General features: G+C 36.3%; 1 protein-coding gene across 4 annotated transcripts in view; it reads left to right on the forward strand.

The window, feature by feature from the left end:
* The window catches only part of cacna1ea (calcium channel, voltage-dependent, R type, alpha 1E subunit a), a 92,291-nt gene that overhangs the window by 24,157 nt on the left and 52,283 nt on the right, over window positions 1-15,851 (forward strand). For all 4 annotated transcript variants that reach the window (XM_065248445.2, XM_065248451.2, XM_065248446.2 and 1 more), the window contains exons 3-11: window positions 583-686; window positions 781-939; window positions 3,960-4,150; window positions 6,786-6,889; window positions 7,837-7,952; window positions 8,149-8,202; window positions 9,772-9,861; window positions 10,049-10,258; window positions 12,151-12,263. In XM_065248445.2, the coding sequence (XP_065104517.2) occupies window positions 583-686; window positions 781-939; window positions 3,960-4,150; window positions 6,786-6,889; window positions 7,837-7,952; window positions 8,149-8,202; window positions 9,772-9,861; window positions 10,049-10,258; window positions 12,151-12,263 (1,141 nt within the window). The remainder of the gene's footprint in view (window positions 1-582; window positions 687-780; window positions 940-3,959; window positions 4,151-6,785; window positions 6,890-7,836; window positions 7,953-8,148; window positions 8,203-9,771; window positions 9,862-10,048; window positions 10,259-12,150; window positions 12,264-15,851) is intronic.

Raw genomic sequence — 15,851 nt, forward strand, 5'->3', positions numbered from 1 at the left:
GCATCAACGCTTACACCCTGTGTGAATGCGCCGTAAGGGAGCTGGAAAATGAGCATATTTTAAAATAGTGGAGTGTCCCGTTAAACAAACTTAAAGCTTTAACACATTACACATTGTATATTGCTAGTTACTGTATTTTGTTCAATACCGTGCAGCACTGCTTATACTGTCTTACAGTATTTCACCTCATAATAAAGTTGTGTACTTCTGTATGAGTATGTGGCTATATGAGAGCATGTGTGTATGAATGAATGACTCATTGGTCAAGCCTGATGAATCTCACATCTGAATCAGAAGAAAGCTGTGAATCAGAAATGTCTGTTATTAGAAAGTGGAATCACCTCATTAATGCCCACTACTGCATTAATTACTAAATTTTTACATACAGGATTACGCTCCACTGTGAGTCAGCACTGTAACAACCATTAGCATATTACTAACCATAATTGATGAAGCATCATTATTAAAATATTTGTGAAATATGCATGCACAAATATGCCAGATGTCATCCATGCTTGTTGGTTTAGTTTAACTGGCATTTACAAGGTTAGCCTAATCTCATTTTGTTGTTTTTGTTTGCAGGATTCTGGCTACAGCCGGAGCTCACATGAATATTCCAGTAGACCTGCGCACACTGAGAGCTGTGAGGGTTTTACGGCCCCTTAAACTGGTCTCCGGCATCCCCAGTATGTCAACGCATTTTTGTGAAGTGTTTGGAAATAATTTAGTTGTGCAATATGTTGTTTAATCTTTATCTGGTGTGGTGTTATTTAATTTCAGGTCTGCAAATTGTTCTAAAGTCCATCATGAAGGCCATGGTTCCCCTGCTGCAGATCGGCCTGCTGCTGTTTTTTGCCATTCTCATGTTTGCAATCATTGGACTGGAATTTTACAGTGGAAAACTTCACAGTCACTGTGAAGCTGAACCAGACATCAGTGGTAAGCATTAGCCTATAACACACTTACACACTAAGGTGCACAAGGGCAACAGCATGCACAGAGGAGATGTGTTATATCTGGGGAAAGCTTTCTGTTAGTATTCCCATTTATATGTTGATTGCAAATGTTTAGTTTTATCTGAATAAATGTTAAATGGCCATCAACTGAGAAAGAAACCAGATGGTGTAGTAGCATCTACCAGCAGGAGTTAACAGGACCGTGCTACCCAGCCAAATCTTGACCTACTGATGCAGATCCACATAATGAAAGAATATGCATACAAAACCAACCCAGTCTCACAAAATTACGTACCTATAGTCACGTAATTGTTTTATTCTTTTTTGTGATACTGTCACGAATTTCCGCATTTTTTCGTGATTGCTTCACGAATTTCTGTTTATGTGTCATTGGTTAATCGACTGTTTTGTCCTATTTTCTTACCATTGTCGCTTCGGTTTAGGGTTGGATTGACATAAAATGACATCCTTACCCAAACCCAACTCTTACCCTAAGGCCAGGCGACAATATTTTAAAATTTAGAAAATATAATAAATAAATAAGAATTTTTTTTTATAAACCAACACTTAAAGCAGGGGTCTGGCTTGGGGCCATTTCTAAGACAGACATTTCATCGGGGGGCCTCAAAGCTTTTTTAACGTTAAAAAAAGTATTATATTTCTTTAAATGTCATGTTTATTTTCTATTATTTAATGTATAATAATACTTGAAAATATATAAGCAGTGGTCTTATCTTTTAAATATATATTATTTTATAAAAGTAAAAAACTTTTGAATGGGTAGTCAATGTTACATAAGCTAGTTGGACAGAAAAAATAATAATACTGCTGTATGTGTAATTGTAGTAAGCTACATAATAATATATATTATACTTCATTATAAATAGCAGTATACATACTTTTATCTTCTGTACATATCTCCTCACCTTTTCTCTTTTCTTAACCTGGGCACTTTGATGGCTCTTTTCTTATCTGTAGTTTAAAATGTGTTGCATTACATCTACCTGCTCTGCCACCCTCGGTGTCTCCATTAGAAGCTGTGACTTGAGGGGGACCCCACCGCAGCTCAATCTTCTCTGAGTAACAGCTGATATCCACCCGGAAGTAACAAATCTTCCCTGACAAACGCTACAAAGTCACGACCAGATTAACTTATCACATGGTAATTGACGCGAGGTTCAGTTGAGGAATTAAAATCCGATCGTGCATTCCGTTATCCTCGACATCACGGAGCGCGTGGCTCATGGCTGCGTGCATAGCAACGGGTGACGCGACCCACGCCACGGAGGGCAACTTCCGCTCCCGAGCACTTTGGAAAGTAATGCTTTGACTCATTTTAAAGCGTTTGTTAAACGCGACATGTGAACGAACCCTTAAACGTTTAAATCAAAAACCAAACGAATATAAAACACAGTGAATAAAAATCTTTTTGCAGGCCAGATTATGTTATATTTTTAAAAGGTGACGCGGGCCGCAGAGAGGGGGAGGGCGGGCCGCAAATGGCCTGCGGGCCGGGAGTTTGAGACCACTGACTTAAAGTGACATCCTAACGCAAACACCAAATCTAATCCTAAACCGAAGCAAAAATGGTTTGAAAATAGGCAGTTGAGTAACCAATACGTAACAATGACACGTAAACAGAAATTCGTAATACGATCACGAAAAAACGCGGAAATTCATGACAGTATCATGAAAAATAATAAAAAATTATGTGACTGTAGGTACGTAATTTTGTGAGACTGGGTAGCACAAGACATAAACATTTTATTAGTATCAGGCATAAAACAATATTTATATTAGTCTAGGATGCAAATAAAATATTTAGAGTATGTAAAGAGAAATGGAAAGATGAAAGTTCAAAAAACAACAAAACCAATCACTGTTATTACATGCTTATTACAAAATTCTTCACTTAACAATAGAGCAAACAAGTGAATCATTTAAATTTACAAGAACATGTTGTAATTTTACCAATCATAGGTCCATGAAGACCTTTCCAGTCCATTAGAGGCTCGTGCAGTTAAGCATTGTTGGACAATTTTACCATGGGAGTACTTGATAGATCAAAAGCAACAGTAATTCAACAAAAGACACAAATCAGGGGCTACATCATCCCTTGGTACTTAGATGGCAAATATAATTGTTTTGAGCACAGAAAAAAAGTCAAAATTACTATGCACTTCATAAAACCAGAGTTGCTTGATTGCAAAAGAAAAAACTATAGCAAGAAAAAAACAGCTTTGGTGTAATAAAATCAAACTACGAGCAATAAATGGCAATACGAGTGAGAAAATCTGTATATTTTATAATGCGATTGCAGTTTTATGTATTATGTTCTGTAATTTCAATTGCTGCAATAAATTTGGCATGAAATCGGCTTGATAGCACACATTTATTTTCAGCACTCACACTTTTAGAACAAATGTGTTAATAACAACACAATTAGTGTTGATTCTGGGACAACACACTAAATGTGTTGTCCCAGAATCCACCCATCTCTGTGATATTATTGAAACATAACATTTTAACACAACTTGTGTTATATTTCAACACAAAATCAACACAATATGACACATAATGTGTTAAAAGCTTTACGCACAAAGATGTGTAAATCCTTTCTAAGAGTGTAGTTGCACCTGTACTGTTATATAAAACATTGTCATTTAAAGGAACAGTATGTAAGAAATTTATATCAATTTATCATAAAATGTCACTAGACATTAAGAAATAATTTTCATTTCAAATACTTGTATCACTCACAACAGTGGTCTGGCCAGGATATTGGCATTTAGAAAGTGGAGTTGCAGCTCTTAACTGATATTTATGTTGTGTATTGGTCACCAGTTGTGTGATTGCAGTACCAGTTTTAGCCACAAGTATTGTGATTGCAATACCAGTTTTGGCCACAATCCTACATACTCTTCCTTTAATTGTGAATCCTCAACTATGTGACTTCCTTACATACTTAACTTATGTAATTTCTCTTCTTTGTCTCATCTGCAGGCAATGAGACTGTGGATTCATCTGATTCTGAATACCCATGTGGTTACAGGAAATGTCCTCTTAAATATAAATGCGCTGGCAACTGGACAGGACCCAACGATGGCATCACCCAGTTTGATAACATCTTGTTTTCTGTACTTACCGTCTTTCAGTGCATAACAATGGAAGGCTGGACGACGGTACTTTATAATGTAAGTTTATGTGTCGATTTACTGTTTACATTTTTATTGGTGCAATATTTGAAGCCTGCTTGTGTTGATTATACTGCTGTATTGTATGACCTTATATACTTATATAAAGGTCCCGTTCTTTCTGTGTTTTTGAAGCTTTGATTGTGTTTGCAGTGCGCAATATAACGTGCTAATGTTTCACATGTAAAAAACGTGGTATTTTTTACACAATTTACTTAGCTGTATGCCGCTGTTTTCACTGTCCTCAAAACGGGCTGATGTCTTCCTTGTTCTATGAAGTCCCTCTTTCACAAATACGTATCGAGTTCTGATTGTGTAGTTTGTTTAGTGTGTTGTGATTCGACAGCTGCTTAGCTTGCCGTTAGCTTAGCTGGTGGCTGACGTATTCCTGTGGGCGGAGTTTAGTCAAAAATCTGTTCTAGTGACGTCATTAAAGCAGGAAGTAGAGGACTGTAGTCCAAACCGGCCATTCGCTGTAGGCTTTAAAAGGCGAATTCTGTTAAGGAATAAATATCGCCTGGCAGTGAATTTTGAGCTTTATAATTTTACAGGTATTATTTATGTTATTATAGCAACATTACACACTAACTAGGGTTTAAAAAATGGGATCAGAAAGATAATAACCTTTGTAATGCTGTGGCAAAGCAGTAACCTATATTTGAAGATCTTGTTTCAACATTTAAGCTCTTATATTTTGACGTCAAAGTAAGGTTTTTGGCATTTCGTGTTTAGCTTTCTAGGGAATCACAGCTCTCTTTTTGGGACTTGAGTTGCTTCTTGGTTGTTTTCTGTCCTCTCTCGCTAAAACATTTAATGGCAAAAGTTCAAAAATGTTGTACCAGTAAATGACACTGATAGTTGGCACAGTTTCAGATTGTGGCCATTTTTGCACAAATAGATGTAATTTCAAAATAGAGAATGTGTATGAATGTTGCACACATTTTTATGAATGTGTACTGTATGGTGTGCTTCTAGTTGGATGGTTCAGCTTTTCTTTTAGGCTTTTCACCTTTTGTAATCACCTTTTTACCTTTCTGTGTGACAGATTAATTCAGCAATGCCAAATTCATTAGTCAAAAGGCATTTGTTAGTATTTTAATTGTACCTGTTAGTATAAAGCAGACAATTTAAAGGGCACCTAATTCATTGCTAAAAAACAACATTATCTTATGTATTTGGTATAATACAATGTGCTTGCGTGGTTTATGGTTAAAAAAACATTATTTTCCATTTTTGTTGCTCCAGATTTTACTCTCTTACTAAAACGCATTGATTTTGTACAAAACTCATCGATTTAAAAAGCACTGTATCCCTGATTGGCCAGCTAATCTGTATGTTGTGATTGGCCTGAAAACCTCTCACGTCAGCCGGAAATGTGACGCTCCTTACCATGTTTGAAAGATTCACTCACAATGCAATGCTGACAGGGGTTAACTTACAGGCTGTGAGTCCGAAGCGGTAGGAATTATGATAATGTTGGTCTTGTCTACATCCCCAATCCCAGGAAGTAAACTGTTGCCTCCAGTCCGTGGGTTTGTTGTAATCCAAAAATAAGGGATTTACATTGGAGACGATAACTCGCATCATCATTTACTTTGGGGTTTGTACCTTTTGCATATCGTTAACATGTACTAATACACACCAAAGGAAATGTAAAATTGTGAATCGGACAATAGGTGCCCTTTAAATAAAAATAATCCAAATTGCTAATATAGAAATCTGAGGTAAAACCTAAATTAAATCAATGGTACAGAAAAAACATCCAGATCAAACTGGGTCTTCACAGCGCACAGTACGTTTGGTGAGTCACACAGTGTCATGCGTTGATGTGACTCATGAAGACACAGTTAGAGGTGTTTTTCTCACTCACGACTGGACTGCTACAGTGGATTTGGGACATGGGGAAATCCTTCATAAGCTCAGTTAGGCCACGATGTCCCCTGCCAAAACACTATTTACAGCCTTTGTGTGGCAGAGCAGTACCCTGGTGAGCTCACTGGTAGTTTTACACTGTACAAGGAAAGAGAATATATATATATATATATATATATATATATATATATATATATATATATATATATTCTGGAATTCAGAAATGACACAAAACGCATCAAAACGAATGATGTGTGGTTATTATGAATTACAGTTTGTATGGTCTCCTCTATAAGGATTTAATAACAACATAAAAAGTAAATATAAAAAGTAAATAGGGGCGGTCACACTAGACTTTGAGCATGCAAATATTTTTCAGACGTTACAGAAATAAAGGGCGCTGAGTGCTTCATCCGCCCTTGCTTTTCAGTACAGAGAAAAGTCACACCATGACGTACTGGTTTTCTACAGGTGACATCATGTCTCCTTGTGATACCAATTCTCAGGTCAGAGTTCACCAGACTTGAATTTTGGTAAGCAACGAAATGCAAAATATCTACACACGAGCTGGCGTTTCCAGTCTGACACATTCGCGTGAATATGAATGGAAGTCAATGGAATGAAAAGTGTAGTGTGACTGCCCCTTAAGGCTAAATTTGTAGGGCAGGGGACACACATGCTGATAAAAAAATTACATGTTGACTGCACCATAAAAAAGCATAAATAGAAATTTAAATACAATTCCCGTTCTGTTTTTGCACAGACCAATGATGCCTTAGGCCCTACGTGGAACTGGCTGTACTTCATCCCACTAATAATTATTGGATCCTTTTTTGTGTTAAATCTGGTATTAGGAGTTCTGTCAGGGTAAGTACTGTGTTTCTTACTGGTCAAAACACAACTGAGTTTTATTTAGGCTAATGTTTAATGTAGAGACCTGCTAATCTTAAAGGGACATTCCACTTTTTTTGAAAATATCTCCCCTATGTTAAACACTTGATCCATTCAGCTGATCTCTGGGTCTGCACTTTTAGCATAGTTTAGCATAATCCATTGAATCTGATTGGACCATTAGCATAAAAAAATGACGAAAGAGTTTTGATATTTTTCTTATTTTGCACTGACTATTGAAAGCTACCAAGGGGACTATTTTTGTATGCGGCGTAATATCATTGCGCCTGCTGCAGCCATGGTACGGCAGCAAAGTCCTTAATTAATACGCTGGAATGAGAGTATAGTTCCTATCCATATCTGCTTAGAAAATTGCAACTTTTAATTTTCAGTCGGTCTTAGTACATGATGTAACTACAGAAGAGTCAAGTTTAAAATAGGAACAATATTGAAACTCTTTGGTCATTTTTCAGCGTGATGCTAATGGTCTAATCAGATTAAATGGATTATGCTAAGCTATACTAAAAGTGGTACCGCCGGACCTGGAGATCAGCTGAATGGATTCCAAAACGGTAAAAATCAAATGTTTAAATATAGGCGAGCTGGAAAATTAGCATATTTTCAAAAAAGTGGAGTGTCCCTTTAAATTTTCATAATTTCTGTATTGGTATATCTGTGTATCTGTTTTTTATACATGCATAAATAATTGCATTTATTTGTTTATGAATAGTTTTATATTTTGCCATTGGTTTTGTTTGGTAAAACTGGTGGTCCTGTTACAGCAGGATCATGTAAATGATTTAGCCTTTCTTTTATTTTGCCTTTAATTCTTTCACTCAGCAGGTAAATCAGATTGATAAATTATGTGGTCTTATCCTCATGGTTTCTCTCTGTGGGTTATTGTATTTTCTTGGCTCCTGTAGGGAGTTTGCTAAAGAGAGGGAGCGGGTGGAGAACCGCAGAGCCTTCATGAAGCTCAGGAGACAGCAGCAGATCGAGAGGGAGTTAAATGGGTATCGGGCCTGGATCGACCGAGCAGGTACACAAACAGGCAGCAGGGACATCTGTCGCAGAGCTGACGACGAGCCATGCAAAACAAATAAAAAATAAATCAATCTGTCAAAGCGTGTGCCACAGTGTCACCAAATTCTTCAGCAGAATACCATCCTGCGGGTTAACAGCCTGTAAGTTTTGCTATTGTAAGTTTTAAGCTTAAAATGTTTGCTATTTTGCAGAGGAGGTTATGCTTGCAGAAGAGAACAAGAATTCTGGACCTTCTGCTTTAGATGGTAAGATGTTTGACCTCTGCTGCTTTTTTCTCTCTGGTTTTTCCACATAAAAAATAATATACATTTTTTTGTATTATTTAATGATTTGTTAGGGTTAAGGTCATGTGTTTATTTTTAATGCCCTTGGGAATATGTGCATCTCATCAATAGTTCATGTTATTTGGACAAATGTTTTGGTGCAAAGGTCCAAAAAGCAGCATAGAGGTCATATATATTTTATGTACTGATATTGTAATACACAAACCTCCACAATCCTGCTCATTGTGCATTTGTGATGTGTGACTAAAACCTTTTAAGTAGAGACTGTTTTTGTTCTCCCAAAAAACAAACAAGGGTTTTTCTTTATTTTGACAGCTTTCCAAAAAATTAACAGGCAGTTACCACAGTTCATATGTACCTGTGTAAGACCCCCATCATTTGGTTATACACTCACCTAAAGGATTATTAGGAACACCTGTTCAATTTCTCATTAATACAATTATCTAATCAACCAATCACATGGTAGTTGCTTCAATGCATTTAGGGGTGTGGTCGTGGTCAAGAGAATGTCCTGAACTCCAAAGGTGATTTAAGCAATTTTGAGCGTGGCATGGTTGTTAGTTGCCAGATGGGTCTGAGTATTTCACAATCTGCTCAGTTACTGGGATTTTCATGCACAACCATTTCTAGGGTTTACAAAGAATGGTGAGAAAAGGGAAAAACATCCAGTATACGGCAGTCCTGTGGGCAAAAATGCCTTTTTGAGGCCAGAGGTCAGAGGAGAATGGGCCGACTGATTCAAGCTGATAGAAAAGCAACATTGACTGAAATAACCACTTGTTACAACCGAGGTATGCAGCAAAGCATTTGTGAAGCCACAACATGCACAAGCTTAAGGCTGATGGGCTACAACAGCAGAAGACCCTACCGGGTACCACTCATCTTCACCACAAATAGGAAAAAGAGACTGGAAAAATGTTGCCTGGTCTGATGAGTCTCAATTTCTGAGACATTCAGATGGTAGAGTCAGAATTTGGCGTAAACAGAATGAGAACATATATCCATCATGCCTTGTTAGCACTGTGCAGGCTGCTGGTGGTGGTGTAATGGTGTGGGGGGTGTTTTCTTGGCACACTTTAGGCCCCTTAGTGCCAATTGAGCATTGTTTAAATGCCACGGTCTACCTGAGCATTGTTTCTGACCATGCCACTCCCTTTATGACCACCATGTACCCATTCTCTGATTGCTACTTCCAGCAGGGAAATGCAACACAAATGCCCCCCACAGTCACCAGATCTCAACCCAATAGAGCATCTTTGGGATGTGGTGGAATGGGACCTTCGTGGCCTTCGTGAAAGAATGCTTTCAGCACCTTGTTGAATCAATGCCACATAGAATTAAGGCAGTTTCTGAAGGCGAAAGGGGGTCAAACACAGTATTAGTATGGTGTTCCTAATAATCCTTTAGGTGAGTGTATACTGTACAGGTTAATATAGTATATGGAAAATTATTCTAATTACATTGTTAATCTATTTAGTTCAGATAGCAAAACAATAACACATAGTAAATATTTGATGCACCTGTTATCAGTGCTTAAAAGAGCCACCACCATAAAGAGACGAGGCGTGGATGATGTCCGGAGAGGTCCAGAAGAGCCGTATGCAGACATATCATCTGTAGGTGAGTATCTTCCATACAATACATTCATGTCCTTCATGACCCTCAAAACACATTAAACATTCACCCACAATTTGCTACATCCAAGTCTTCTCAGAGCTGAAGTGGATCAAACCCCAGCTTTCTTTTTCTGTCAACAAATAAGGACTTGAGTTGATGTGCTGTTTTATAAAATGTTACATTTTACCAGGCATGCAGTTAAACAGAGCAAGCATTCGCAGTGCCAAAAGAGGACCGACGTCGTATTTCCGCCGGAAAGAACGCATGCTACGGATCTCCGTCCGCCGTATGGTGAAGACTCACACTTTCTACTGGACCGTTCTGGGTCTGGTTGCCCTCAACACCCTATGTGTGGCCATCGTACATCACAAACAGCCCCATTGGTTGTCCTGCCTCCTCTGTAAGACCAAAGCAAAATATTTTTTTTTCTAAATCCTCCCTTTTGTGGGCCAATCTAAATAATTTTATCTGTGCTTTCTTAGAAGAAAGGTACAAAAGCTGTCACTGGGGCGATGTCCTTTCAAAAAGTGTTAAACCCGTTGTACCTAAAGGGTATTATTACCTCAGAGGTGCACATTCATAGCAAATGTATACATATCTCTACCTAAATGATTCATATTAGGACCTTTTTAAAGGGTACAGTCATTTAACTCTTTCCTCGCCATTGACGAGTTAACTCGTCAATTAAGAGAAAACGCTTCCCTGCCAATGACGAGTATTTCCGGCAATCCGCATAACGGCTATTATCCACCAGGTGAATCCGCAACTTATACAACCCGGTAGCAACGCCTCACTTGAAAGAGTAAGAACTCCGTGTATGTTTTGATTATTGCTCTGAATCTGATCTCTATCAAAAGTCCTCACAAAAATGGAATTATCTCAGCTTTTTGCTCAAATTTTGTGTTTTTTAAGAAACCTACCTATATTTGAGAGGTGATAACAAGAGTTAACTATTCACGGTAGGATGAAACAGAGTTTTTTTGTTTGAAAGCAAAGGGTTTGTTCTGGCGGGGAAAGCGTTAACAGTGACAGCTTTTATACCTTTTGGTGTGTGCTAAGTTTGTCAGACTGATAATGAATATGCATTAAGTTTACAGAGTAAGACTGGAGACCTATACATTGTAAAAATAAAATAAATAAAAATGTTGGTTTAACATAAAAAATTAAGTTACCTGCTTGCCTTAAAATTTTGAGTTAATTTAACTTAAAAATATTAGTTGACTCAAAAAATGTTGTGTAAAAAAATGTTGTGTCAACTAATAATAACAAACAATTTTAAGGCAACCAAGGCTGAGTTTCCCAATAATGATTGAACTTAGCACTTAAGAGTGCTTTCTACGAGCTACTTTGAATGTTCGTTATTCTTTCACGTGCTTTTTCCAAAGATGCACTTAAATGCGATCACACGCAGTGTGCTTTAAGTGCTACTTACAAGTTGCCATCCGTTTGTCAAGTACTGAAATGTCAACTTTAGAATGACTCGTAATTGAAGCAGATGCTTGTTTTTTATGTTTTGCCTAATGATCTTCATCTGATGTGCACATAATAATATTGTTTAATATTGTTAAATTACTAATTAAATGGTTTACTAATTTGTGCCATGTGAAATAATCTTTTCCACATTTAGTTATGACTCATCCCATTGTGCAATGCCTTTTGCAGTTTATATTATTAGTTATTATTGGTTTATATTCATATTTTTTGCCTTTCTATGTGCAAAATATTTATTGTACACTTACTTTACCAGCACTGATTTATACACTGTTATGCATACTGCACACATTATCCCATATGGCAAAAATATATATTTCTCTGGCCAAAAACATATTTTAAAATATACAAAAAATATATCGGTAAAAATATATTTTTCTAAACATATTCCAAGACATATTTGAGCAAATATGTTTTTTGGGAAATATTTAAAAATATATTTTTGCCGTATAGTAAGCACAACCTTTGGTCATAATTAACCTCACAATCAGAGAATGAATTAAGGTAAGAGCTTAATAATACAATGTCTTTGCAAAACTTAAGTCTTTTAAAGTATTGCCTTCTAAATTTAAGATGAAAGACAGTGAGACACATGTGGACATTTTCACAGATTGAAAAACTTGCAAAAGAAGTGTTTTAGCTGCATACTTCAGTATCTTGTCAAATTAAGCATTTTTTTCATACTGTAAGTTTGTGCTGTGAAATACCACAGAAAATAACATGATTTATTTCATTGCTGTCTAGAAAAAAGCTTGTGGGCATTAGCCTGCCCTAATTCACAGCTGTTTCTTTTTACAACAGACTATGCAGAGTTTCTGTTTCTGGGTCTGTTTCTCACTGAGATGTTTTTGAAGATGTATGGACTGGGGCCCAGACTCTATTTTCACTCATCTTTCAACTGCTTTGATTGTGGGGTAAGTTACCCTCTCATAATCCTCTTTGATATAAAGATAGCACAACAGGGCAGATGTCAGACAGGATCAAGGTGGTGACTATGAAAATTCAAAACCTTTTTCCTCATGAAAGTTAACGAATGATAAAAGACATGCAAAGAAATAAGCCCTGATGAAACCGAAGACGTTTTTTGAAGTTGCTCCTCGCCACTCTAGGCACTTTTAACACGTTTTTAATTTCTATGTAAATTTAAGGAGCCGGCTCTGAATATCAATATGTAGCTTTATTCGATTTAAAATTTAGTTTTTGTTTTGGACTGCATCACTTAGGGCCCTATTTTAACGATCTAAGCGCATTGTCTAAAGCGTACATCGCAACATCTAAATGGGTGTGTCCGAACCCACTTTTGCTAATTTAACGACAGGAAAAATGATTTGTGTGCAGAGCGCATGGCCGAAAAGGGTTGGTCCTATTTTTTAATGAGTAATGGGAGCATTTTGGGGGCGTAACGTGCAATAAACCAATTAGAGTCTCAGCTCTCATCCCCTTTAAAAGCCAGTTTCGCTGGCGCTATGTCTAATCCCTATTTAGATGACGGACTTTGTAAACTGAAAAACTAAGCGGAGGAAGAAGATCCCCAGTTTAAGATTAATGTTAAATAATTGTGTTGTTTTTCACTTGTATTGAAATTGTAATTTTTTTATTAAAACCTTTAAAACCTGTTTTCTTTTAGTCATGGAAGTAAAAGAGCAAGCTTTTAATTGCTGTAAATGTATGGCTATCCAATATCTAAAAAACTTTTTTTGTAACAAACAGGAGATAAAGAATTTACAAACGGCTCTCCGCACGTTTCAGCACTTGGACAGCGTCAGTTTTTTTAAGCATTACTTAAAAATGTTTCTCATCCCACCATATCCACAGGTACAGAGTCATCATATACAATAAATCCATGAGGTAGCATTTAAAAAACATTTAAAAACAGATGCATTTGTTTAAAGCAAAGCATTTATTTACTTAAAAGGCTGCAGGTGAAGCATCTCTTTGCGCCTTCTAACGTCTCATAATTAGTCCTCATTTATGTCCAAGAGACTCAATAATAATCTTTTACATTCAATCCTTTAACCTTTCATATTTAAAAGCGTTTTTGTGCTGCTGCGCATTCATGTATGTGATAAGAAAACCGCGGTGTCGTCCAGTTTATAGGGACATATTACTAATGCGCTCTTTAAATAACAAAAAACACATTGCGCCATTGACTTTAGACTTTAGACCAGGTTTTTGTTGGTCGATGGCGTAGTCTATTTTAGTTGCCTCAAAATATCAACGCGCCAACAATGCGCCTGAACACACCTCGTTTTCAGACCAGAACGCCCATGGGCGCGAAAGGGGGCGCAAATGCATTTGCTATTTAAACAACGTGGCGCTAAACATGAAAATGATAATTGAGCAGGGTAGAAACTAGCAAAAGACAATTGCGTCGTGCTGCGCCGGGTGTAAGATAGAGCCCATAATGTGTAATGATTTTGGATTGGCTATTAAAGGTCACATAGCATGAACACCTGACTTTTCCATGTTTAAGTGCTATAATTGGGTCCACAGTGCTTCTATCAATTTAGAAAACAACAAAAAAGATCAACCCAGTAGCTTAGTTTTGGTAAACCATTCTCTGCAAGCACATGAAAAATTAGGTCATTGAAATTTGGCTCCCCTTATGATGTCATAAGGGGATCTTATTATAATAATACCACCCCTTAATCTGCACTATCCAACCACAGCACTTCCATTTACTGCAGAGAGAAAGAGAAAAAAGATTTTAACAAACCACCATCATTGTGATCAGTATTTGCATTTCATCAGTTAATTACAGATGTGGCCTTTAAAAATGCGCGTCTCTGAGAACAGAATGCCGCGGAGACTTCCGAAATTCTGCGAGATCCCGCAGAAGGGGAGTTCGGTGGGGGACGCAGGAAATATAAAAACCTGTAGAGGGCAGGCGTGTTTCATGTAGGCCATACTGACGACAATGTGTGTGCTCGACTTCATGCTTAGCGTATACTGTATGATATTGAAGTAACATGACACGGATTATCAATGTTTAGGCGATAGACTTTGATGTCATACAAATGCATGCTTTTTGGCAAACATTTTGTTGGCGAAGTTTTCTTTTGCCAGTTACATAAACAGTCACATATTCTTCATAAAAATCGGACTCAAACGCGCATCATTTGTCTAATTTTTTCCGTGTACTTACAGTAGAAGAGACGTGATGTATGATAATCGAGTCTTATAACAAAATAATTCGCGAAGACCTTTGAAGAGACCGAGCGCATTTACGCAATATCATTAACTAGTTTATCTAATTTTACATTTAGTTCATTTTTGCATCTGAACGTTTTAATAGCTTTAACATGGTTGTGTTGCACTTTTCTGCATTACTGAACAGTAGGCTACTTTTTATATTATTATGTTTCCCTTTACATGGTATGAAACACGATAAAAAGTATGCAATGGTGTTTAATACATTTCACTGAGAATTTGTATAATATGTTATACTTTTGTACTAAGGAAATAAAATCATATTGTGAGTGTAAATATTCATAAATTGGAGGAGTTTCTGAGGTGTTTGTCATCGGCAAAATGTGCAGTTTCTTTGTTGCTGATTAAAAACCGTTGGCTATGTGATTGTTTAAAATTGACATTTTTTCTACTTATTATTAATTTATTTTTTGCCTACATTTACTCAAATAATATCAATGTGAAAATATGAGTAATTCATACTTCAAGTTAGGCGTAAAACTTACACATTTTTGATGTCAAATAGAAATAATAATAATTTGAAATATGCAATTATTACAGTTTAAAAAACTTAAATATATTACTCTGACCTTTTTAAATATATTGACTAAAATCATCTGTAAATGTAATACTTATATTATTAAGGCGTATACATCAAATAATATATGTACATTTTACACAAAATATCTGTTCTATTTTAAGTAATTTATTTTCCAACTAAAAAAATCGCATAACTGCATTAAGAGATTTTATTAAGTTACTTTAATCATTTATTTTAGAGATATTTACAAAGCCACTGAATCATTTTTAACAGTGTGTACATTATGACCTTACGGTAGACTATTATTAAATGCATATAAATAAAAATATGTAAAACTAAATAAAAAATATATCATACACGGACTGTATGTAAGCATACGTTTTCTTGTTCGGTGCACGTGGGTTTAAATGCCGTTTTTCTAAAGAAGAATTTTAAAACTTTATTGGTGGTAGTTGAGAAGAATTCCTTTTTCCATTTCTAAATCATTTTGAGCGCAATATAAATATATCATATTTTTATTCTTATTATATAAGAATACGCAATTTTTACAACATTTTTAACATATGGAAAATATACGTTAAGCATGTTGTGTGAATTTTTCTAATTACAAGCTTTTGATGAAATTGCACCAAAACTAAACGTGCATAAAAACATAAAAAAGTAATTTAAATAAGCGAAAAATCTTTTTTATGAGCTCAAAATGTTGAATATAATGTGCTATTGCTGAAAATTGCCCATCTCTAAAGGAGAATATTCATCTTTAAAGTTGAAG

This window comes from Paramisgurnus dabryanus, chromosome 11 (genome assembly GCF_030506205.2).
Source record: "Paramisgurnus dabryanus chromosome 11, PD_genome_1.1, whole genome shotgun sequence".
Lineage (NCBI taxonomy): Eukaryota > Metazoa > Chordata > Actinopteri > Cypriniformes > Cobitidae > Paramisgurnus > Paramisgurnus dabryanus.